At 45.2% G+C, this 24,446-nt stretch overlaps 1 protein-coding gene across 1 annotated transcript; it reads right to left on the bottom strand.

Moving 5' to 3' along the window:
• Positions 1-1,050: 1,050 nt before the first annotated feature.
• LOC147344380 (inactive pancreatic lipase-related protein 1-like) lies at positions 1,051-19,498 on the bottom strand. The gene is given in 15 exon segments (XM_086378296.1): positions 1,051-1,341; positions 6,327-6,494; positions 7,212-7,320; positions 9,513-9,554; positions 9,557-9,617; positions 9,619-9,651; positions 10,834-10,952; positions 12,702-12,821; positions 12,922-12,990; positions 12,993-13,043; positions 14,806-14,917; positions 15,636-15,764; positions 17,706-17,831; positions 18,155-18,309; positions 19,266-19,498. Coding segments are annotated over 15 exon segments (1,407 nt in total). The 5' UTR covers positions 19,315-19,498; the 3' UTR covers positions 1,051-1,277.
• Positions 19,499-24,446: the final 4,948 nt, after the last annotated feature.

The following is a 24,446-nucleotide window of genomic DNA, read 5'->3' as shown; positions in this document are numbered from 1 at the left end:
GTTGCAACGACCTGGGGCTACTTTCCACCTGCAGTCTGTGGGCTTCTCGTTGTGGCGGCTCCTCTTGTTGTGGGGCTTGGGCTCCAGGGCGTGAGGGCTTCAGCAGTTGCGGCACTCGGGCTCAGTAGCTGTGGCTCCCAGGCCCTAGAGCATAGGCTCAATAGTTGCGGTGCACGAGCTTAGGGATCGAACTCATGTCTCGTGCCTTGGCAGGTGGATTCTTTACCACTAAGCCATTCAGGGAAGCTCTGCCCTCAAGTCTGAAGCTCAGTAACACCTGACATGCCACCAGGGGTGAGAAACTGCTGTGGTGGTTGGGTGACCAAGAGGGGAGATACTCAGGGGAGGCGATGAGTTTCCCTCAGAGCCCCCCCGGGGTTGATCATGGGACAGGCTGGACCACCTTGAACACCCCTCCCTCCACCAGGTAGAGAACACCTTTGTGGGTTAGGACTCATGGTGAGGTCTGGTTGGCTGAGTCATACCCACCCTCCCACGTCAGAAAAATCCCTCTCTACAGGGTCGGCATTGGACACTCCCCTCAGAAGCCATTCCCTGGACCCCTTCTCAGCACTTGACCCTGCCTAGGATGGCACTGCCTGGCAGGCAGAGAGAAGGCTTTGAGGCAGCCTCCGTCCAGGGACCGCAGGGGGTGGGGTGGGGTGGGGACTGGGAGACTGTCTATGCTCTGCAAATGTTCCCACCATAGCCTCTGGAAGCCAGAGCCCCTTTAACCTCACCAAGAGCCAAAGCTTCCGGGTGGGCCCATCACCACCAAATTTACCACCACAAAGAGGCCATGTCCTAGCACAGCCTTCCGTGATCTCAAGGCAGTCAGGGAGAGGCCTGACCCTCAGTCCCAACAACAGGACAGTGATCCTCTCTATGTGCTGGAACAGCGAACACCCCCCTGCTACCCTCCCCAAATCCACTCTGGGACTCTTGCCTCACTTGTAGATCAAGGGGCAGGGCTAAAGCTCTGCTGAGGCCCCTCAACACCCACCCTCTGTTGAGGGTGTTCCGCTGCTTGTTGCCACCCCCTCAGGTGAGGAGAAGACAGTGGGCACAAGGACCAAGGAAACTGGGTTGGGGGGAAAGGCGTGGTAACTATAGGTCAAGGGCAGGAAATCCAAATATACAGAAAATGTGCAGGACATTTAAAAATATTCAGTTTCCAAATGTCCCATAGCGGGCAGCTGACATCAGCAACAGAGGTGAGCAGATAGATGCATGAACGGATTTTATTGGTGTCACAGGTGCGTCACCGTGCCTGGTGTTTACCAGGGCATGAGAGTGAGCAGGACGTCTTCTCTCACGGTGTCTTCGCTGCAGAAACTGTATCTGTGGAGAGAAAAGGAAGGCTTTTTCTAAGTGCCGGGGCATCCTTACCTGGCAACTGGACTCATTCAGTGGAGGTAATTGCTGATTTACAATTCAAAAGGCCGAGGGCTGCCCTAGGCTGGTAGCTTTGAACAGTGACTGGAGGGCTGATTGCCTGAGGGCTTCCAGTGGGAATGGCTGGCTGGACTCAGGACACAGAGGGGTGGATGGTCTCTGGACACTCTGGCAGCCAGGACTGTGAGCTCCTTGGAGCAGGGACTGGGCCTCTCACAGCTCTCCTTCTCCACAACCCATGCGAACACCCCAAAACCCTGGCACGTGGATTTACAGATGGACTCACTCTTGGCTCAGTCACTCAGAGGATGTGATTCAACTTTATAGTAGCTCCAGAAAACACAGTTGCTACAGTAGACTGAGCTACTGGCTGCAAAGACACTAGCTGTTCACTGTGTGTGCGATGAGAACAAGTATGCGGAGGTGTTATCACAAGTCCTACATCACAGAAGAGGAAACTGAGGCACAGAAGGCTCTCAGTTAATATGTGGAAGAACCAAGATGCAGATACAGGTCTAGCTGACGTCATGGCCCACATTTTCTGTGGTTGGGTCAAAGCTACCGTGACCTTGCCTTTCAAGCCTGGAGTCGGGGGCCTGGCTCTCTGCTGGGGCTCCACCCTCCTGCCTTCCCAACACGACAGGAAGCTGTTACTTGAGTCTCACCACCGGTGTCATTTGTAGAAGAGGGCATAGCTCTCTCCTGTGACTAGTGAGAATTCCATGTTGGTAATACGTCTCATGACAATACATGTAAAAAAGCTCTATAATTAATTTAAAAACAATGCAGATTTAAGTGGTGATGGTTATAGCTTTTCTCAGAAACACGGGCTTCTCTCAGGTCTAACCACCTATGAGCTCTGCAGCTTCATCTCTTTCCTCACCTTCACTGGCCCCTCCCCATTTTCCTCTGTATTTCATTTGTCTTTTCAGGAAGCCCTAACCCTAACCCTAACCTAATCATCTTCCGGTTAGCTTAGGTTAGGTTCAGTTCAGTTCAGTTCAGTCGCTCAGTCGTGTCCGACTCTTTGCGACCCCATGAATTGCAGCACGCCAGGTCTCCCTGTCCATCACCAACTCCCGGAGTTCACCCAAACTCGTGTCCATCAAGTCGGTGATGCCATCCAGCCACCTCATCCTCTGTCGTCCCCTTCTCCTCCTGCCTCCAATGCCTCCCAGCATCAGAGTCTTTTCCAATGAGTCAGCTCTTCACATGAGGTGGCCAAGGTACTGGAGTTCAGCTTTAGCACCATTCCTTCCAAAGAACACCCAGGACCGATCTCCTTTAGAATGGACTGGTTGGATCTCCTTGCAGTCCAAGGGACTCTCAAGAGTCTTCTCCAACACCACAGTTCAAAAGCATCAATTCTTCGGCTCTCAGCTTTCTTCACAGTCCAACTCTCACATCCATACATGACCACTGGAAAAACCATAGCCTTGACTAGACGAACCTTTGTTGGCAAAGTAATGTCTCTGCTTTTGAATATGCTATCTAGGTTGGTCATAACTTTCCTTCCAAGGAGTAAGCGTCTTTTAATTTCATGGCTGCAGTCACCATCTGCAGTGATTTTGGAGCCCCCCCAAAATAAAGTCTGACACCGTTTCCACTGTTTCCCCATCTATTTCCCATGAAGTGATGGGACTGGATGCCATGATTTTAGTTTTCTGAATGTTGAGCTTTAAGCCAACTTTTTCACTCTCTTCTTTCACTTTCATCAAGAGGCTTTTGAGTTCCTCTTCACTTTCTGCCATAATGGTGGTGTCATCTGCATATCTGAGGTTATTGATATTTCTCCCAGCAATCTTGATTCCAGCTTGTACTTCCTCCAGCCCTGCATTTCTCATGATGTACTCTGCATATAAGTTAAATAATCAGGGTGACAATATACAGCCTTGACATACTCCTTTTCCTATTTGGAACCAGTCTGTTGTTCCATGTCCAGTTCTAACTGTTGCTTCCTGACCCGTATACAGGTTTCTCAAGAGGCAGGTCAGGTGGTCTGGTATTCCCATCTCTTTCAGAATATTCCACAGTTTATTATGATCCACACAGTCAAAGGCTTTAGCATAGTCAATAAAGCAGAAATAGATGTTTTTATGGAACTCTCTTGCTTTTTCCATGATCCAGCAGATGTTGGCAATTTGATCTCTGCTTACTCTGCCTTTTCTAGAACCAGTTTGAACATCTGGAAGTTCATGGTTCATGTATTGCTGAAGCCTGGCTTGGAGAATTTTGAGCATTACTTTACTACCGTGTGAGATGAGTGCAATTGTGTGGTAGTTTGAGCATTCTTTGGCATTGCCTTTCTTGGGATTGGAATGAAATCTGACCTTTTCCAGTCCTGTGGCCACTACTACTTTTTCAAATTTGCTGGCCTATTAAGTGCAGCACTTTCACAGCATCATCTTTCAGGATTTGAGATAGCTCAACTGGAATTCCATCACCTCCACTAGCTTTGTTCATAGTGATGCTTTCTAAGGCCCACTTGACTTCACATTCCAGGATGTCTGGCTCTAGGTGAGTGATCACACCATTGTGATTATCTTGGTCGTGAAGATCTTTTTTGTACAGTTCTTCTGTGTATTCTTGCCACCTCTTCTTAACATCTTCTGCTTCTGTTAGGTCCATACCATTTCTGTCCTTTATCAAGCCCATCTTTGCATGAAATGTCCCCTTGGTATCTCTAATTTTCTTAAAGAGATCTCTAGTCTTTCCCATTCTGTTGTTTTCCTCTATTTCTTTGCATTGATCGCTGAGGAAGGCTTTCTTATCTCTCCTTGCTATTCTTTGGAACTCTGCATTCAGATGCTTATATCTTTCCTTTTCTCCTTTGCTTTTCGCTTCTCTTCTCTTCACAGCTTTTTGTAAGCCCTCCCCAGACAGCCATTTTGCTTTTTTGCATTTCTTTTCCATGGGGATGGTCTTGATCCCTGTCTCCTGTACAATGTCATGAATCTCCGTCCATAGTTCATCAGGCACTCTGTCTATGAGATCTAGTCCCTTAAATCTATTTCTCACTTCCACTGTAAAATCATAAGGGATTTGATTTAGGCCATACCTGAATGGTCTAGTGGTTTTCCCTACTTTCTTCAATTTAAGTCTGAGTGTGGCAATAAGGAGTTCATGATCTGAGCTAACCTAATCATCTTCTGGTCCTCTGCAGGGGAGGCCTGCCCTCAGCAGCCTGGCCTCCCCGTGCCCCTCTCATCCTCCAGGACCCTCTGCCTGCCTTCCCAGCCACTCTGTTTGGGCCCCTCATGGGAAGTTCTTATTGTGTAATTTGACCTTTTGCATGAATTGTAAGTCTAATTTGCCAACAGCTACATTGTTAAGCCCTCCAGAGCATCCTCCCCTCTGTCTTTGCATCCCCTTCCTGTACTCCTGGCATTCCTGGCACTTAAGTCAGAGAGGAAGGCAGGGAGGAGGCCAGTGTTGGGGGGAGAGAGAAATAAAGGGGAGAAAGCTACATTTTTTTTTTTTTTGACACCATGTCACTGGAGGGAATTCCTGTCAGCAGATTCCTTGGTAGGACTTGAAACCACAGTAACTTCCACATATTAACTAAAAATAATCTGAGGGATATCTGAGAGGAGGTTGGACCAAAGTCTTACTTTTCTTTGGTCTCCCAATTATTATTATTTTTTAAAATTTTACTTATTGGCTGTTTTCCCAACAGCAAAATATTTGAATAAGTTAATGAATTCAGCATTTTCATTCCCCAGACTAGTTGGTGAGGTTCGATCTTCCTATATTTAAAATTTGTGATGTCCACCATCCAGCTTTTTTTGGAAATTCCCTCTGGAGTTGGCAGGTGGGGAAGCCACACACAGGCCTCTGGAGAGCTGAGGTGGCAGCTGATGGACTCAGGGCCTCAGGCATGGCCTCAAGCACATTCTGTTCCCTTTCTAGAAAGTGCAGAAAGACACTGTAGGGTCCATTGCCCTGGCTGGTTCGGTCTTATATTTTTTTTCCTTTCTCAGATCTACCTGTGAGCAAGTCATCTCCTGGGAACGCCTCGCCCTCGCGTTGTAAAGATTCCAATGAGACCACATTCTTCTGACCTGATTTTAACCACATGGTCCCAGGATGCAGGCAATGGTTCTACTTCCTTACAGGGCCTGGGGAACTGGCCTTCAAGCCCCAGTGTTCTCTGGTGGGGCTGGCAGGGGAGGCCTCTGCTGCACCCCCGGCCTGCCCAGTGCTCCCCACCTGCCTCCTCGGTGCTGTGCTCTCTCTGAGAGGACCTTCTTGTTCTGCTGACCACCTGCCTGGGCCAGCCTCTCCATCCTCCCTTCAGAGAGACAAGGAGAACTTCACAGAGGTCATCCAGCCTCTGGACAGCTGTGAGTTCTGCCAACCCTGCTGTCCCTCTGCCCAGGGGAGGGACATTCTCTGGGGCCTGAGGTTAGTGACCCCACCAGACCTCCCAAACCTTAGTCAGTGACCAAGATCCCAGGAGCCCCTTTCCGCCAAGCCACACAGAGGTGTCCTCCTGGCTGGACTTGGGGTCCGAGCTATGGTCATTACCCCCATATCTCCCACAGCTGGGACAGTTTGGGACATCATGGGTCAGGATGAATATTCTGCAAATATGGACACCTCAGCTCTCTCTTGTCTCATCTCAAATTTTATATCTTTTGCTAAAACTGATTTCTTCTTCTATTGCTCTGAGCTTTCATGGATCGTCCCCTCTTTAACATGTAGCCATCCTCCAACCCATATTTATAACTTTATATCCCTCAGAAATTATTTCTTATTTCTCTTATTTTTCCTCCTCAGTTTTCACTGAAAGTGGAGCTGTATCATCTGTGCTTCCCAAAGAGAGTGCTGAGGACCCTGGCTGAACGTTAGCTGACCTTCCGGGGCGAGTTTCCATGACAAATGTAACTTTCTACAAACATCCTCAGGAGCAAGCCAGCAAAGACACTTACTCTGTCTGCTCCTCTCCCTTCTGTGCGGTGATCTTGGCTGCACCCACTTTGGGGAGGGTTGGGTTTATCACGTTGTTATTCCAAAGAAACTTGACTTTCTCAATTGTTCCAACATCAATATCTGAGTCAAACTCACCGGAAAGGGTGGAGCCTGGTTTGATAATCCCACTTGAAATAGAGAAATAGAAACATTCCCATTCACTGCAATAAGTTCTAATGAACATATAAGTCCCCGCCACTTTTCCCTACTCAAGATTAACTAGATAATTTTTCCAAATTAACTCTCAGATAAAGGTTAGAAAAATGAAAAACGCAGTTACAATGCCATCAGTCTCAAGCTACTATTTATTTTATTTTTGGCCATGCTACATGGCATGTGGGATCTTAGTTTCCCAACCGGGGATCGAACCTGTGCCCCCTGCACTGGAGGCTAGGAGTCTTAACCACTGGGCTATCAGGGAAGTTCCTCAAACTACTATTTAAATATTATTTCTTCAAATGTAAGTTCATTTATCTTCAAAACTTTGTTATAGAAAACCTTGTAATTCTTTTATATTTTTCTGGTCGAATTATTTGTGTAATAACAAGTTATCCACTTATTTTAACACAAAACACATGTGTGACTAGGCTAGTCAGAAAACATGATATCTGGGATAACATTAGATTTAATCTTAAAAAATCTTATCTATTGAGAAAGAAATAATTAAATGCCTGGATTTATAATAAAGAAAAGAACACTTGTTAGCAGAAATCTGAAATTAACTTCAGTACATAAAGTAAATAATTTAAAAGCCATTCAGAAGAATATGCCAAGCATGTCAGCGCATGCATATGAAAGCCTTGTGTATCACCATGTGAGAGATGGTGTCAAAAAAGGAAATTTACTTCAAGACATTGTATTGACGAGTGTTTCCCTTATTTCCAAACAAAGCAACTTTGATTTGACCAGTGGCTGTTCTTCCAGACAGTGTTATAGAAACGCCATATCTCCAGCCTGCACGGGGTATAGAAAAGAGTTCAGTCTATTCACGCGCAAGACAGTGGACCCACATCTCAGATCCCTGTTCCCCATTCCTTACATGGAGGCATTGAGATAGAAAGTTCCACATGTTAACCTACAACTGGAACTAGGCCCTAAAGAGAAGCACGCATCTGGCAGTGGCCCCACCCCAGTAAAGCGACCACCAGTCACATGTTGCTGCTTAAATTTAAATCCAAATTCAATAAAATTAAAAAAAAAAAAAACCCTCCCTTCCCTTAGCCACATGGAAAGTGCTGAATTGCTACACATGGTTGATGGCTGCTGCGCTGGACCGCACAGAGCATCGCCACCACGAACTGGAGTTCTGTTGGGCAGCTCCCCTCTAGAAGGACAGCAGTGTGAGTGAAGGCAAAGGAGTGAGGGCTTGTCTCTGCATTTGAAAAGCAACTCGGGGTTCCGTCCTCAGAGTCTCAAGGGCCAAGCCTGTCTTTCCTTTGCCTCTCTGTGGCTTGAGCAGTCTCCAGCACAGAGGTCATCAAGATTTATATCTGAAGAGCTGTCTTGGCCCCCAGGAGCACACACACGTGCATACAAACTGGCACACCTATGACCACACATTCACACACATACCTAAGCACACACGTGCGTGCGTGCTAAGTCACTTCAGTTGTGTCCGAGTCTCTGAGACTCTATAGACTGTAGCCCACCAGGCTCCTCTGTCCAACGGATCCTCCAGGCAAGAACACTGGAGTGGGTTACCTTGCCCTCCTCCAGGTGCTCTTCCTGACCCAGGGATTGAATCCACATCTCTTATACCTCCTGCACTGGCAGGCAGGTTCTTTACCACTAGCACCACCTGGAAAACCCCATAAACACACACATACACACACATACACACATGTACACATACACCCACAGACTCATATACACATTCACATTCCCACACGTGCACACATAGGAATGTAAACACACCCCCCCACACACACCCTTTGCCTAACTTCCACGTGTCCTTCAGGTCCGCAGAGGTGTTTTCTCTGCTCCTTCCTCTGGTCAAGGCTGTGTGCTCTGTCCCCTGATATCCCAGCAGCAATCTGCCAAGCCCAGTGCGCTTGGAGCTGCTTGCTCACTTTCCATCTTCTCTGCTGCATTATAAATTCCGTACTAGAGTGTTTACATCCTCCCTGCACCCCCTATGTCTAGCACAGTCTGTGGTCCATAAATAAATGTTAGTTGAGGAATGAATATATGGCTTTTGAATGTTTAATTTGTTGTTTTAAAATATGGGCATGTATTTCATGCATCACCACATCTGAAGAAGGATTGATTCATCAATGTCTTTTTAAATAAATATGTATACAGTGATGGAAATATTCCCTGTCTTGATTGTGGAGATGGCTACATGACTATTCATTTATCAAAACCCACAGAACCAGCTATACACCACAAAGGCTGACTTTTGCTGTACATAAATTATATCTCAATAAACCTGACTTAAAGTACTATATAAAACTTGTATTATATTTATGTATTTGTATATACACAGTCTCTCTCTCTTTTTTATTTACAGTGCAACATCTTAAGGAACTTTCATAGGGCAGGTTGGCACAAAGTGGCTGAAACATGTCCATATCTACCCTTTGTCTGAGCTCATTCAGCTGAATTTGGAGAGAAATTACCCCTTTTCTGATCCCTATTCACCCTCCACCAAACAGTCACCCCTCCCCCACACCCATGATCAAGAGGGACACGTGGACAGAAGGCTGGAAATGGAGAGATTGGAGTTGGGCTTCTAAGTGGGCTGGACAGGCAAAGAGTTGGTATCAAATAAATTTTGAATGAATCGGAAAACAGATGTGGATAAGACAGTTTTTATGATGAAAAGAACAAAAGATTGTGGAGTGGCAAAAATTCAAAGAAGATGGCCACAGAAACATGTAAATCACTGTTAGCCCATTAGCCATGCTATTTGCATGAGCTCATTTTATGTAGAAATAAACTGGAAGTAAAGCAGACTCTTTCTAAATTCTCAGTGAGTCTTAAATGGGGTAGTTTGAGTGGATGTGTCCTTTTACTAAGATAAAATGTACCCACAAATATTTCATGTTATTTATGTTTATATTTATTAGCATTTATTTATTATTTATTAGTATTCATATTTACGTAAAACAGAAACCAAACCTTTACCAGGGCAGGAAAGTGACAACACAACTTATGAGTAAATTTGCTGGAATCTCCTGTGTTCACGTGAACTTCTGCTGCTCCTCACATGTCTTGCCAGCAAATCTGCCAGCAGAGTGTCCCATCTGTGGGACACCCTTCATCTGGACAGGGGAAGCACTTGTTCTAATGAGAAAGATGGACCTGGCTGTAAGGTATGCTTGTCTTGCTATGATCCAGCCATCTTACGGGCAATGTTCTATAGTCTGAGTTTCCTCTTTTATAACTGGAAAGAGATTGGAGTAGATGGTCTCTAAACTACCTTCATCTAGGGTGTGGTACCCAAACCTGAGGCACATCATGTTAGAACTACTTCAGGAGGTTCAGAAAATATTGATGCCTAGACCCCAGGTTAGATAAAATATGGCTTTCATCAAGCGGTATGCTGGTGAATGATTAATAGGCAACACTGGAACAAAAAGTCTTTTGTAATGTCTACCAATTTCCATGCTATAAATACTGACTGTGGCCAGTTTCAGGCTACCAACATGATGTCACTGAATGGGGAGCTGGGGAGAGATGGTCACACCAGGCTCCAGGGTATCATTTCTTCTGTCTCTCTTGTTGCCAGCTGCACGAGACACAATCCCCCACCCCCAGCCCCCAGCCTGGCACCCAACTTTCCTTCTCTCTGGTGTGTATATTCTTCTCTCACACATTCTACTTTTGTTCTGCTTTAGTCAGAAATCTGCACTCCTTCTCCTCCTTCTAAAATCTATGATTTTCCAAGCAAGATTCAAACTTTGCCTCCAGCAGGAAGCCTTCCTAGATCACTGAATTGATTGCTCTACTCTCTGATTTCCCAGAATCTTCCTCTCCCATGTGACTCTTCTAGAATTGTAGCCACCTCCTGCTTAAAGGTTTTTTCCCCTCCGCTCCACGGAGGGGTTCACTCCACATGAACTCTGACATGCAGTGCCAAAAAAAATTAGGGATGATCAGAAACTGGTGACGGAGAAGGCAATGGCACCCCACTCCAGTACGCTTGCCTGGAAAATCCCATGGACAGAGGAGCCTGGTAGCCTGCGGTCCATGGGGTCGCAAAGAGTCGGACACGACTGAGCGACTTCACTTTCACTTTTCACTTTCATGCACTGGAGAAGGAAATGGCAACCCACTCCAGTGTTCTTGCCTGGAGAATCCCAGGAATGGGGGAGCTTGGTGGGCTGCCGTCTAAGGGGTCGCACAGAGTCGGACATGACTGAAGCGACTTAGCAACAGCAGCAGAAACTGGTGAAGAGTACTGCAGACCCCAACACAGCAGGACAACAGCACCACTGTGGGACTCAAGGTGGGATAACATCTTACAGACTCAAAGTCCCTGTAGCAAGCACAGGGGTATCCGGTGAATCCATTGGGATTGAGGATGCTTTCCGAGTAGTACTTATAGCTTCTCAAGTGACTGCAAGCCACGAAGTCCCAGGTTCCTGGGGAAGTAAAGGAGGAAGTCTGCACAGGTGGCCGGGGTCCTGTGACAACTTCTCTGCCTTTCCCTCCAAGTGGGACGGGACTATATATTCAGAAATTTAAGATAAGTCCAAAATCCAGACACAAAATGACAGTTAACATAGAAAGCCTGCTTTCTGATTGTTGGGCAATGTTTTGAACTCTTCACGTGTATTGTCCCTATAACCCTCACCTTTCTTCAGGTGTTTCCCTAGTGGCCCAGATAGTAAAGAATCTGCCTGCAACACAGGAGATCCACGTTCGATCCCGGGATCAGGAATATCCCCTGGAGAAGGGAATGGCAACCCACTCCAGTATCCTTGCCTGTCCATGGGATTTCCATGGACAAGAGTGGTGGCTCTCATGCAAACAGGGTTTCCCACGGCTAGAGGGGCCTGGTGGGCTACCGTCCACGGGGTCGCAAAGAGTCAGACATGACTGAGCAATTAACACTTTCACTTTTCTTCAAAGATGGGTAACACCCATCCTTAATTACAGAAAGTCATATAGACTCCAGCCTCAGGTTTCAGATTTCAGCTAGGAGCCGTGGAGCTGGGATTTAAACCCAAGCCTCTCTGGTGCTGGAGCCCAGGCCTCTAACCTCTGTGCTGTCCCGTGTTCCAGGCACCAGGTTGGAGGTTCTTGAGGATACAATCAGATGTGACATGACCTCCCAGACATGACAAAAGCAGGGCAAGGACATTCTCATGACATAGGCAAATAAAAAGGAAGGCTGAATGGCTTTAGGTGTCTTTATGTGAGCACCCTTTCACTCTCAGGATATCTTGCTCCTTCTTAGAAACTTCCTTGGCCCCTAAAAACTCTTGCCAAGTGGTCGCTGTCATAGCACACCTTCAGGACCTGGCCTGAACGTGCTTCGTTGGTACTGATGGAGAGTCTAGGCTACTCTATTCTCTCAAAGCCTCATAAAGCCATGAAAGACAAACACTTTGGTCCTCAGCCCTAACGTTTGTTTTGACGGTGTCCATCCCTGCCAAGTCATTACGCTCACATTCAATAAAAATATTGCATCATTTGTGGGGCCAAATGATGAGTCTGGCTCAAAATTTCACCTATTCATTGTCATTCTGACTTCATCTGATAGGAGAGCTATATCTGAACGATGCCCTTAATCCCGGTTGCTGACCATTGATAAAAAACAGCCACATTGAGTAGCAAGTCTCTGCTCTGACCTTCATTACTTGTGATTGCTTCTTATTGCTGTCCCAACATAGAAGAGCAGTGACTCTCATGCAAACGGGTTTGCCATGGACACAATTGGGAATATTCCCATTTTATCCATGGAATTGAAGCCAGTTATATAAGCTTGAACCATATCATAAGCAAGAACTGGTAGAAAAATTCTCTTTAAGTCAGGATAGTTACTTTTATGATATTTCCTTCATTAGGTAGTTATCAGTTGACTGTTTGAGTTAACAGCTCTAAGAAGTGGTTTTGTAAACCTTTGTTGCTTGTTCACTCCAGGACACCCACAACAATATTTTAAGGAAATAACAACCAGCAGAGCTGAGATATAACAAATGAAACATGGCTGTATTTTTAAGAATAAGATCTAGAAGAAAAAAAAAAGATCTAGAAGGGGAGATCTTATTTATATTCTAGAAGGGGAGATCTGTTTTTAAAGAACAGTGTGTTTTATTGTTCAGCTTTGCTGTGGGAATGGCATTGATCCCCAGGGAAGTGGTTCCCCCACTCTGTTCAGCCTTTACCTGCCCAGATGCCATCTAGGTCTATGATCTGCGACAGGGCATTCTTCCTGCATCCGGGCATTTCCTCTCTTCCATCTGGGAAGAAGTCAAGGTGACCCACCTGTTGTTTCGTTCCAAAGCCTGAAATATTTAGAACAGCGGTGAGCTTTTCCTCATGCAGGTCTCTCCTGCTGAAAACACGATTGCAAAGTGCTTGCAGCTGGAACATTGCAGGGCTCACCCATGAATGGGATCAGGGGAGCTGCATCCCTGTGGATCACATCAACAAAGCCAGTATCGGAGGGGCCGGTCGGACCTCTTCAGGAGCACCCTCGAAATTTGCTTCTACAGGGTCCAACCCCGAAAGAGATGGCCAGTTCTGTGCACAGTAGGTTTGACTGTAGGTGCCAGCAAGATGGAGGTTGTACAGTTGCCAAGGTTGTGCACTCCCCAACTCGAGGGATACCCTGGAGCTGTGCAGTGCCATGGCCAGGGTATGAAATGTGGAGCCATCAAGTCTCTATGATGCTTATTACGTTCTAGTGCCTGCATAGAGAAGGGCAGGTGAACAAAGAAATTCAGATTTTGTTTAGGAAAGGATTTATTTTTTTCTACAACAGATTCTCCCACTTCCTTGTATATCTTTCTTCTTCAGCTTTCTCTTTCCCTTTGCAAGTTTGAAGGGAAAAGGGGAGAAGTAGTAAGGTATCCTGATTCAAAACACAGATTCTGGGACTAGGATGCATGCATGTGTGCGTTTATGCGAAGTCACTTCAGTCATGTCCAACTCTTTGCGACCCTATGGACCATAGCCTGTCAGGCTCCTCTGTCCATGGGATTCTCCAGGCAAGAATAGTGGAGTGGGTTGCCATGCCCTCCTCCAGTGGAATCTTCCTGATGGGGGGATTGGACCCAATTATGTCTCCTGTATTGGCAGGCAAATTCTTTACCACTAGCACCATCTGGGAAGCCCTCTGGGACTAGGATGCCTGGCTCCAAAGCCCTGCTTGGCTATTTCTTGAGCAAGTTGCATGACCTTGGGTGAATCACTGACTTTTTCTATGCCTCAGTTTCCCCATTTATAAAATAGGGGTAATAATTCAGCTAGGATAATATTAAATGAGATAGGATATGTAGCATTTAGCAAAGTGCCTGGCACATTGTTATGGGTGTGTAAGTAAATATTTAGTATTATTTTTCCCTGACTATATGGCGGTGCTTGTGGCAAAGCCTTCCAGGCTCTTTAGGGTCTCAAAGAGTTGGACACTACTGACTATATCTCCTTCTCGACAGGACTCCTGGATTTAACAGTTGTCTTTGAAGATTTTATCAGAGAAGCTGTAAAGACATGAACATAACTGTCTCTTGAAAATAAATGGTAGGGTTCTTATAAAGGTAGAGACTTGCTTAAACCATAAGATAGGAGAACCGGGACTGAGGGTCAGTTCTATCACTGATTAGATGTGTGACCTTGGGCAAGTCATTTGCTTCCCTCAGCCTTTTTCTTTAGTTCTGAGGATTAAATGAGAAAAATGTAAAGCACTTTGCAAAGTATTTGGGATAAGTAGGCACTTAATCTATGCTTACTATAATAGTTATATTAGCTTCATAATGATTATATTACATTGATGTGATTTGTTGTTATAATTTAAAAGCTTTGCTTGGGTTAAAAGGATGCTTTTGGTATGATGGTGACGGTATTTCTTCTGCCAACGAAGGCAGTGGAATTTTTGTGTTCTCTTCTGCCCTTGATTTCAGAGAAGGGGAAAAAGAATGACGACATGGATCCTTCTTAATTGTGTTTGCTCATGTTCATCTCAGTCTTGCTCTGCATCTTCCTGGGTGCCCAGTCCTGCTAAGAGAACCACACCAACAGAAAACATGGATCTAGAGAGGAGGAATGCGGACAGAGTGGAGGAAGCAGAGGGAAGAAAGCCACTACCTCCCCTGCCACAAAGATAGGCTTCTGAGGAGCTTCCCAAAATGTTCTGTGCAGACTCTAGCCAGCTCTGCCACAGCCAAGGGGACAGACTCCTTGGGGCCAGCTCCAAGCTAGGGAGTCTTGTATCATGTTCTGGGGCTACTGGGGACAAAACCTGGGGCCTTGGCCCTCGAGTCCTATCTGTAATCCTGCCCAGGCCTGGAGTTTTTCTCCCTGCCTCTCCCGCCACATGGGCCCCCAGGCTGTGGCCAATGAGGTGGACTTGGGAAGGTGAGTAGCTGTAGTTCGACTGGAGAGGGAAGATTATATCGTCAGGATATTTCTCTGCTGTGCTTTTTGCAAACCTAAAGCCATTACTCCTCTGCTGAAAACCTTCCACTGCCATTAGAATGAAACCCAACTCATTACAAAAGCCTCAGAGCTTTCCTGACTCAACACCTATTTTTCTAGACTCTTTTTCTACCCAAAGTTTTTGTGGAACTTTCAGTTCCTCAAATATGTTGTATTTGGGTCTGCTTTCAACTTCTCTACCTGTTGTCATCCACAGCTTAGCCATCAGCTCTCAACTTAGATGTCTGTTTCTGGGAGACATCCTTAATTATGGCCCCCCTCTCCAGACTAAATTCACTGACCCCCATGTGCTCCTATAAAGCCTTGTAGCTACCCCGGCCTATCCCCACATCAGAACCCTGATCACACCCTATTGTCACTGTAAACTCCCCCAGGGCCTGGACCTCAGTTGTGACACTGTGCTCCTAAATACTGGATGGACAAACAGACAACACAAAGCTCGAAGTGTTCACACCCGCTGGGCTCAGAGATGTTCACCCAAATGTACTTGTTCACTACGTCTACAGATCCACAGCGCCTCGACTCACAGTGAGTTTTAGGAGTCAGACTCTGAGAGAGCTATCAATTATATTTCCTCTTTAAACACAGAACCCTCAGTTGCATCTTTGCACAGAGACCAGCCGTGTCACCTCCTCTGCAGCCCGGCCATCACTCCCCTTGAGCATGGCCAGCGTCTGGGCCACCTGGGCGCCCACTGCGCACACATTGTTGGCGGCCTGAGTGTAAGTGGTCTGGGAGCCTTTCTTCCAGTCCACGCAGATGTAGTTCACCTTCTCCACCTCAAACATGTTCTGGTGTTGGAGAGACTCCAGGGGGTTATCGTGGGGCTTATGAATCCACATTCAACCAGGGCTCAGAAATAGTCCCTGAGAGTTACCACTGGCCATCTTTCTGTCCTTCCTAGCAGGGCACTGGGATGAACTTGACTTTGTTAGGAATCCTGTTGCCAACAGGAATTATCCCTCAGGGGGTATGTTATGAGAAAGGCAAATTAGTTTTCTCTCTAGTTTGTAGATTAATTAAAAGCTGACCACTCTGGTTTTCTTTGACCAGATTCAGTAAGGTTGATTCAGTAAGGTGGATAAAACCAAGGCATCATTTAAAGAGCCCTGTTGAGCAAAGAAAAGGTCTCAAGTGCATTCATTCTCTGGAAGCCCGGGGTCTAACTGACTTTGTGGATTTGACCACTAGGGGTCCTTTTAGCCTCTTGACAAAGCCTGGGCTTGCTCCACCCCAGGCTACAGGACACTACGTAAGTTCTAAGGTGGGAGGGAAGGGTCACTATTTTTAGAGTTAGGATAGCATAGTATTTCACAGAAGAAAGACACACTGCAGATATTTGAAAAATAGAACTGTACTGATTTAAAATATATTGGAGAATTCTGAAAAGGAAACTTCTTCCTGGATGTCACAGGAACTGATATATGCTTAGAAGTTCTGCCAGGGAAGACATAGGACCAGATTGAGTCTAAAATGGTGCTATAAATTAAAAATCCATCAAGAATCTTTTCACATACATGATACTAGTATGTGTGATCACACACACAAATACCAACAGTTGTTTTCTCAGGACCTTTATTTCTAAAGCAGCCCTGAGGAATCTCTTACAAACTTGGAGAATTTAGAGTATAAACTATATCTTACAGTCTACACATTAAGATACTTATTAATAATGGGACAGAAGCGATACTAAGAGTTAAATACATGGTAAAAACCGAGGTCAAATGCAGAATGATTTCACTTTTCAGGGTTTGTGACTTTTTTTTTTTTTTTTTTTTTAGGGTTTGTGACTTTTCCTGTTGACATTTTAGGTTGGAGTTATTAATGTGTGTGTGGAAGGCAGGCTGTTAGGATAAATTCTTAGGTGTCAGAAAAACATTAAATCAGTGAACACAAGACAAGAAGGCATGGATGGTATATTATGTGTGTGTTTGTGTGCCTTTGCACATGTATGCTTGTGTGTATGTGTACATATGTGTGTGTGCATGTGTACACATGTGTGTTATTCCATTGTCTATCCTTCTGACCTAAAGATGCCCTATTACAGTGGGTTTTGGCACTTTCTATTCTGCAGTTTATTGCAAAGGCTTCCTAGGTGATGAAGCAAGAGAGACGGGTTCAATCCCTGAGTAGGGAAGATCCCCTGGAGGAGGAAACGATAACCCACTGCAGTATTCTTGCTTGGGAAATCCCATGGACAGAGGAGCCTGGCCGGCTACAGTCCATAGGGTCACAAAGAGTCGGACACGAGAATCTGTGAGCAACTAAGCATGCACACATTCTGCTATTTTGGACACCTGGTTCAGACTTAGTATCTCAAATACTCCTCGTATCTCAAATAAACAGTCATAGCACATATCTCTGACTCTTAGGGAAGTGGGAAAGAACTGAACAAAAAGAACATAATCCCTCATCTATGGAAATACAAAGTAGCCTCACTGAAACGAAGCAGACAACATTTAGGCATAATCTAATCAGAAATGAGAGGGTGGAAGTGATTGTTCACAGAGCAAATGCCATTGCTTCAGGCTACTGATGCAGTCCAGAAATGTAGAAAGGGCTTTTTATTTTTGTGAAGAGGCGTTTTAATTTCGTAGTAAAACCTCAATATGTCAGGGTTTCCTGTTTCCAAGTTCACTAATTGAGATCGCATAAAGGGAGGTGGAGGCATTCACGGGAAGGAAGGGCAGATGCCCGGGGCACAGGCCTCAGGGGTTAGAGCCGGGCCCTACCTTGCACTTGTCTACCAGCCAGCTCTCATCTCCCTTGTCTATGAAGCCATGGATGATGAACCGGGTCTTCTTGGCTATTTGGAAATTGGACACCTCAATCGTTGATGGATCAGAGGCAAGGAGAATCTGTGACAAACACAGAAGGGTTCCATGTTTTTGTAGCCCAGCCACTTTGGCCTGTCTCTTTCTGCCCCATTTCTGCCTGTTCCAATGCCACAGACCAGAATCACATAACCAGCTAGAGGTTCTGACAAAAGGGAACCATTCATTCAAGCCATTTTTTTTTTTTTTTTTTTACCAGCGACCTACTCTGTCCAGGTCTGGCTAGGCCTGGGGGAGCAGCTGGTAGGATGGGGTGGAGGAGGAGGGTACAGGAATAAGGAATTTCTGGTCCCCGCGTAGACACAGCCGCTCACTCCTTTACAATGTTAGAATAGCAGAGGCCTCACTTGAAAGTTGTTTGGGTTCTTGTTGGTGTAGAGCAGGAGGCGGGTGCCAACCTTCTCCGGGCTCCAGGGGAGAATTTTCAAGGGCCTTATTGCAGCCCCAGCCCAGGGCTTGGAGTCAGAGAAGCACCCGATAGAATCATAGCAAACTTTGTTTCCTGGAGAGAAATGATGACTACTCAGAGATTAGCTCCCAAGGCTAGGCTGGTCACTCCCCGGCTTGGGGACAGGCTGAAGACCAGGCAGAGTCTTGCCTCAGCTCCATCTACTGTCTCCTTGCCTGGCCCCCATGCCCATCTTCTGATTAGGGACCTGTCCCACTGAATCCCACAGAGACCTCTCTGCCTCTAACCACCAGCAAAACTTAAAAGTTCTGTGTTCCCTAGAGCCTGTTATATAGAGTGTTGTGAGTCAGAAAAAAAAAAACAACTAGTATTGTACATTAACACATATACATGGAATCTAGAAAAATTGTACTGGTGAACCTATTTGTAGGGCAGAAACAGAGGCAGACATGGAGAACACACTTGTGGGCACAGAGGGGAAGGAGAGGGGAGGAATTTCGAGAGTAGCACTGAGATATGCGGGCTACCATGTGCAAACTACACAGCAAGTGGAAGCAGCTATACAGCACGGGGAGCTCAGCTTGGCGCTCTGTGATGACCCAGAGGCCAGAGGGAGGGGATATATGTATACTTACAGCTGTTTCACATTGTCGTACAGCGGAAACCAACACAACAATGCAAAGCAATTCCCTTGAATTAAAAAAAAAAATTCTATCCCCAGAGCTTCAGATGTGTTTATTTGACTACTAATATGATAACAGGCAGTGGTCAGTCAATATGTTAACCCAGACAAGGATTTAATGCTTTATCAGGAAAAGTCTGGCCTCGGGCACCCTGGGCATAAAGGTGGGCTGATGATAGATGCCCTGAGGCAGGTCCCCCACAAACTGCCTCCTCTCCCAGGCACTGGGGCAGCCCTGTCCGCCTCTCTGTGGAACCTTGGAGCTGTCTGGAGCTGCTGGAAGCCCAGCCATGGCTGAGGTTTCTCTGGCCAGTGCTGAGATGATGAGTTTATGTCCTTCCCAAAAGGTAGGTGGGATGTTTCTTACCTTTGGCTGCTCCCAGCAGGAAAAGAGCAATTGTCCAAATACTCACCATCTACAAGAAATTCAGACACTCAGCTTTACCAAGCATGACCAGAGTAATGAGCAAAGACTCAGGAATTCAAGGCTCTTTGCCCTGCCTCCCCACTTCACAGCTTTGGGAAGACTTACCCTGTTGGATGTTCCAGATCTTTCTTCTCCCTGGATCAAGTGCCTGGGCCATTTTCTTATACTCGAGCCTTATCACTGGGACACTGCTTCAAAGAAAGAGCAGGTGATGATAGAAGATGCTGTGTGCACTTAATATTTCAGTCTGCACAAATACATAAAACAAGATTAAAAACCGAGGTCAAATCTTCCCACAAGTCTAGTAAGATGAAGGATGCTTGATTAAAAGGAGGGGAAAGGTCTAACTTTGCACCTATGTACCTGTGCATGTAATTATGTGCCAAGTGGACCCCACTTTCCAATTTTTAAAATTTGATCATCTAGTACTTTACAAGTCCCAAGAAGGACACTGTAGCAAACTCTAGCCGTGAATGAACCCATTCTCACTTAGAATGGATGAAAATGCCCTTACAAGTAGCTGATAGCAAAGGGAAGGGTCTAAGGAAAACTGTCTCTCTCTCGCAGTCTAGTAATACTTGAGCATATGAGCGGTGAAGACAGAGTCAACAGCCCCATAATATCCTCATACAATTCCCCACTAACTAGTGTTCTATTGCTATGGGATGAGCCAACCCAAAACATAAGGGTTTAAAACAAGAGCAATCATATTATCCTGCTATAATTTGGAATAGCTGGGTTCAGGGGCCCATAAAAGCCCATGTCACCAGACCACATAATGTCTGTTGAGTGTCCTCGGACCTTCTGAAGTTTGCACACCTGTTCTATGAGACTACCTTGTGAAGCTATCATGAATCACCCACTTACCCAAGCATCTGTGAGCAGCTTGGCTGGTTCACACAGCCGAGCCTTTGGTGTCCTAACCACCTCCGAGTTGAATATATCTCACTGTCAAAGTTCACACTGCTCCTGAATAAACAAGACACTGGGGTACAGGCTAGAGGGCCCCCTTCCTGTGAAGGGGACAGAAAGGACTTCCCTTAGGCTAATAAGGAATAGCAGCCAGCAGTTACTGAGGCTTAGTATGTGTGGTCAGAGTACTTTTCATGTACTTTGAAAAGTACATGTACGGAGACTTTAAGTCTCACAACAACCTCATTAGGTAGGTAAACAGATGTGGAAACTGAGGCACCAGCCTTTAATATCACGCTTATAATATCATGCAGACAACGAGTGATAAAATGGGCTTTGAATCCAGAACTATCCAGAATGAAATATGGAGTTGTTGAATATCAGTTATTTTGAGCGAGTTATCAACAAGATTTGTTGAGTGTCAGCTGCCAAGAATAGGGGAAATACTTACATAGAATAAATTGAGATAGAAAATAAATTTCTCCCTACTCCAGACTTGAACCATCTGGTTGACCTGACTGATGAGGTATTCAAGCTTTGGAAATCTGTTTATGTGATGTAGGAAGGTACTGGAGCACTTGATGAAGACTGTGGAGAAGACAAATGCTGTTCTTTCATGTGGCAGCACTAATGTGGGATGAGGTTTATGACAAAGCCCGGGTAAAATAGGTAATTGGGTGATTGTTGCTTTAGTTGTTCAGTCCCCAAGTTACGTCCAACTCATTGTGACCCCATCGACTGCAACACGCAAGGCTTCTTTGTCCTCCGCCATCTCCGGGAGTTTGCTCAAATTCATGTTCATTGAGTCGCTGATACTATCTAACCATATCATCCTCTGCTGCCCGCTTCTCCTTTTGCCTCCAATCTTTCCCAGCGTCAGGGTCTTTTCCAGTGAGTTGGCTCTTTGCATCAGGTAGCCAAAGTATTGAAGTTTCACCTTCAGCATTGGTTCTTCCAATGAATATTCAGGGTTGATTTCCTTGAAGATTGACTGGTTTGATCTCCCTGCACTCCAAGGGACTCTCAAGAGTCTTATCCAGCACGACAGTTCAAATGCATCAATTCTTTTTGTGCTCAGCCTTCTCTATGGTCCAACTCTCATATCCGTACACGACTATTGGAAAAACCACATCTTTGGTTTTTGGAACTTTGTGGGCAAAATGATGTCTTGGCTTTTTTATATAGGAGATGTTGGATAACTCTATCCATTCCCTGGACCTCTTCTCTTCCTACCATTCACTTGACCTTCCCCACATACCACAGTGGCCCCCATCATACATGTCATGTTCTTTCCCACCTCAGGGCCTTTGCAGTGGCCTGACACTCCCTCCCTTAGACCTCTGTGGGGTTGGCTCCTTCTTGTCATTCAACGATTAGTTTAAATGTCACCTCTTCAGTAAGGCCAACCTGGCCACCTTCGAAACTCCTTCACTGCTCGCCTCCCACCCAGATCCTTGCTCCCTGGCAACTTATTTGCTTCCTTCTCATTACTCATCACAAGTTACAATTATCTTTGTTGTTTTTCTGTTTATTTATTTGCATTCATGCTTTTCCCATCTAGAATGCAATTCCATGAGGACACAGGCCTCTTTTGCTGTGGCCACTGCTGTGCTCCCAGCTTCTAGAACCATGACCAACACAGGTATTTATGAATTAATGAAAGAAAGAATGCACATATGAATAGAGTTCATAGACATTTTATCCTTATTCTCAGAGTGGATTTCATGGCTGGGAATGGTGAGAGGGCACAGTTCTAAGGTGGGGAAAAAAGATATTTTCTTCAGAAAAGAAAGAAGAATACAAACGTCTGACTAGATTTAGGAGAAACAATCATTGCATGATCTGTGACAGTTTGCTAAGAGGTTAGTTTCCCTTGCCTACTTCCCTTTCAGCTCACCTCACTGCCAAGTTCATCTGTGGGTTCCATGCGCAACCCTGAGTCAGGGCTTCAACGGCTGAAACTACCTTGAGGTGATCAGAGCTGATGTGACATCCTCTGGGCAGGAAAGGAAGGTTTAATCTCTAGCAGCCACTCAGTTGAGCAGTAAGAGCGTGTGGACTCCAGATACTCAAGTGTAGAACTATGGGAATTTAGGGCTTAATTTTTCTTTCCTAATTTTTTTTTTCTGTTTCATGTTTGTAGATAGGTAATATATGCCCTTCTATATCTGATACAATACAGAGTTTAAAAAATGATGCCTCACCAGATCCTTGTGTGTCCTTCCAAAGGTAGTCTATGCATTATAAGTATATATATATATATATTGTATTTTATTTAAAAATATAAATGATTAACACATTCTGTACATTATTTTGCAAACTGATTTTTAAAATTAACTATATGTTTGAAAACCATTCCATATCAGTGCATAAAAAGTCCAATCTTTTTACCAGCTGCATAGCCTTCTGACATTTGGGTATTTACTATTAGTTCTCTACTGATGTATGTTTGGTTGTTTCCAATCTTGTACTATTAGAAATAGTGTCTTATGAATATTATACATTTGTTTTCTGGATGGATGGTGTATCTGTGGGGTAAATTCCTTAAAAAAATGGAATTTAAGGGACAAAAGATAGCACATTTAACATTTGGTAGTGGTTACCACTCTATGTTCTGATAACTCTACTAGAAATCTTTGTGTATGTTGGCTATTCTTTCCACCCCAATCCTGAAACAAGAGTGAAGGAGAGACCATTCACTATTTAAATAGGTAACATTTTAGAGGTATATTAGTTGTGAGACTTTTTGTTGTAGGCAACAGAAATCAATTCTGGGTAGCTAATTTTTTTTAAAAGAAGGTATTTGTTGGAAGCATATTGGGGCATCTCATGGAATCCATGAAGCTGTTGAAGTGTGACACCCAGGGACCAAGACCAAGAAGTGGGACCACCCTGGAGACCTCTGCAAATCGTCCTCAGAGCCCCTCTGCCTTAAGCCTGATTCTGCTACAAGGTCTCCCTGGCTTTGAACATCTCAGCCCAGAATTTTTAGTCTATCAGATGATTGGTCTGGTGAGGCCAAGAGCTGTCCCCTGAATTAATTAGTAATAGGATATGGGTCCTGTTGGGCAGGTCTGGTTTTATGCCCAAAGATGGAGGTGAATTTGTGAGCTGGGCAGCCACTGCGAGTGGTATGTGGTTCCGCAGAATCAAATAACAATCCTGTATCAACTGATCTACTCACTTTGTACCAAAGTGCACAGGTGGTGGGGCAGTGCCCATGGGTAGGGGATTTCTTTAAGAGTATTGCTTGTGTTTATCAGAATTTGAAATAATAAATGGATGATCTCTTCCTTTTGAGTCGTCAAGCTCTTGTCTTTGCATGCATGCTCAGTCATGTCTGACTCTTTGTAGTCCTAGCCCACCAGGCTCCTCTGTCTATGGGATTTTTTTTAGGCAAGAATATTGGAGTGAGTTGCCATTTCCTCCTCCAGGGGTTCTTCCTGACCCAGGGATCGAACCTGCATCTCCTGTGTCTCCTGCACTGCAGATGGATCCTTTAGCCACTGAGCCATCAAGAGTGACTGGCAACTCTGGCGATTGGACTTGCTGATCAGGAAAGTTGATCAGTACTGCTGCATTGTGTTAAGAAGAAGCCATTAGTACTTATGGGCATTAGTTGTCTAAGAAGAAATGTGCTATACTGGAGCACTTAGTATTCTACAAAAGACAAAAGCAAATGAACCTAAAAGGCACCCTCACTTCTGATAATCACATGAGGTAAAGAAGACCGGAGTCTGGAGCCTGGGTTGACCCATTGCTGTGAAAACTTTTCTGACACCTGACCTGTTCCTTTCCCAGCCCCAGGCTTCCCTGGAGTGAGGAAATAGGTTAGAGATGATGATGGATGGGTTGTGAAAATGGTCATAGTTCTTTACTCCCTCCCCTTCCCGAAGCTGCCCTTTGCCACATGATCTTGCAGCTCCTTCCATCAATTAGTGGAGTACGTTTCTCCACCATTTGAATCTGGTTGGTTGTATGACTTGGTTTGGTTATTAAATGTGATGGCAGCAACATCTTGGACCAGCTCAAAGCCAGCTGACTCCTAAGTATGTGAGAGACCCAGATAAGATTAGAGTCAGACACGACTTAGTGACTGAACAACAAGATGGAAAGATTCCTGGTTGGGGCTTTTAACTGAGAATAACAACTGAAATATGTTGAATGAACTTGTATCCTGGTCAGATTCAGGGATTTAAGGCATACAAA

The sequence above is a fragment of the Bos grunniens genome, chromosome 26 (assembly GCF_055505025.1).
Source record: "Bos grunniens cultivar Pamir isolate PY7600 chromosome 26, Bosgru_T2T1.0, whole genome shotgun sequence".
NCBI classification, from domain to species: domain Eukaryota; kingdom Metazoa; phylum Chordata; class Mammalia; order Artiodactyla; family Bovidae; genus Bos; species Bos grunniens.
Note: the sequence above shows the minus strand (reverse complement) of the source record. Positions and strands in the feature narration are given on the sequence as shown.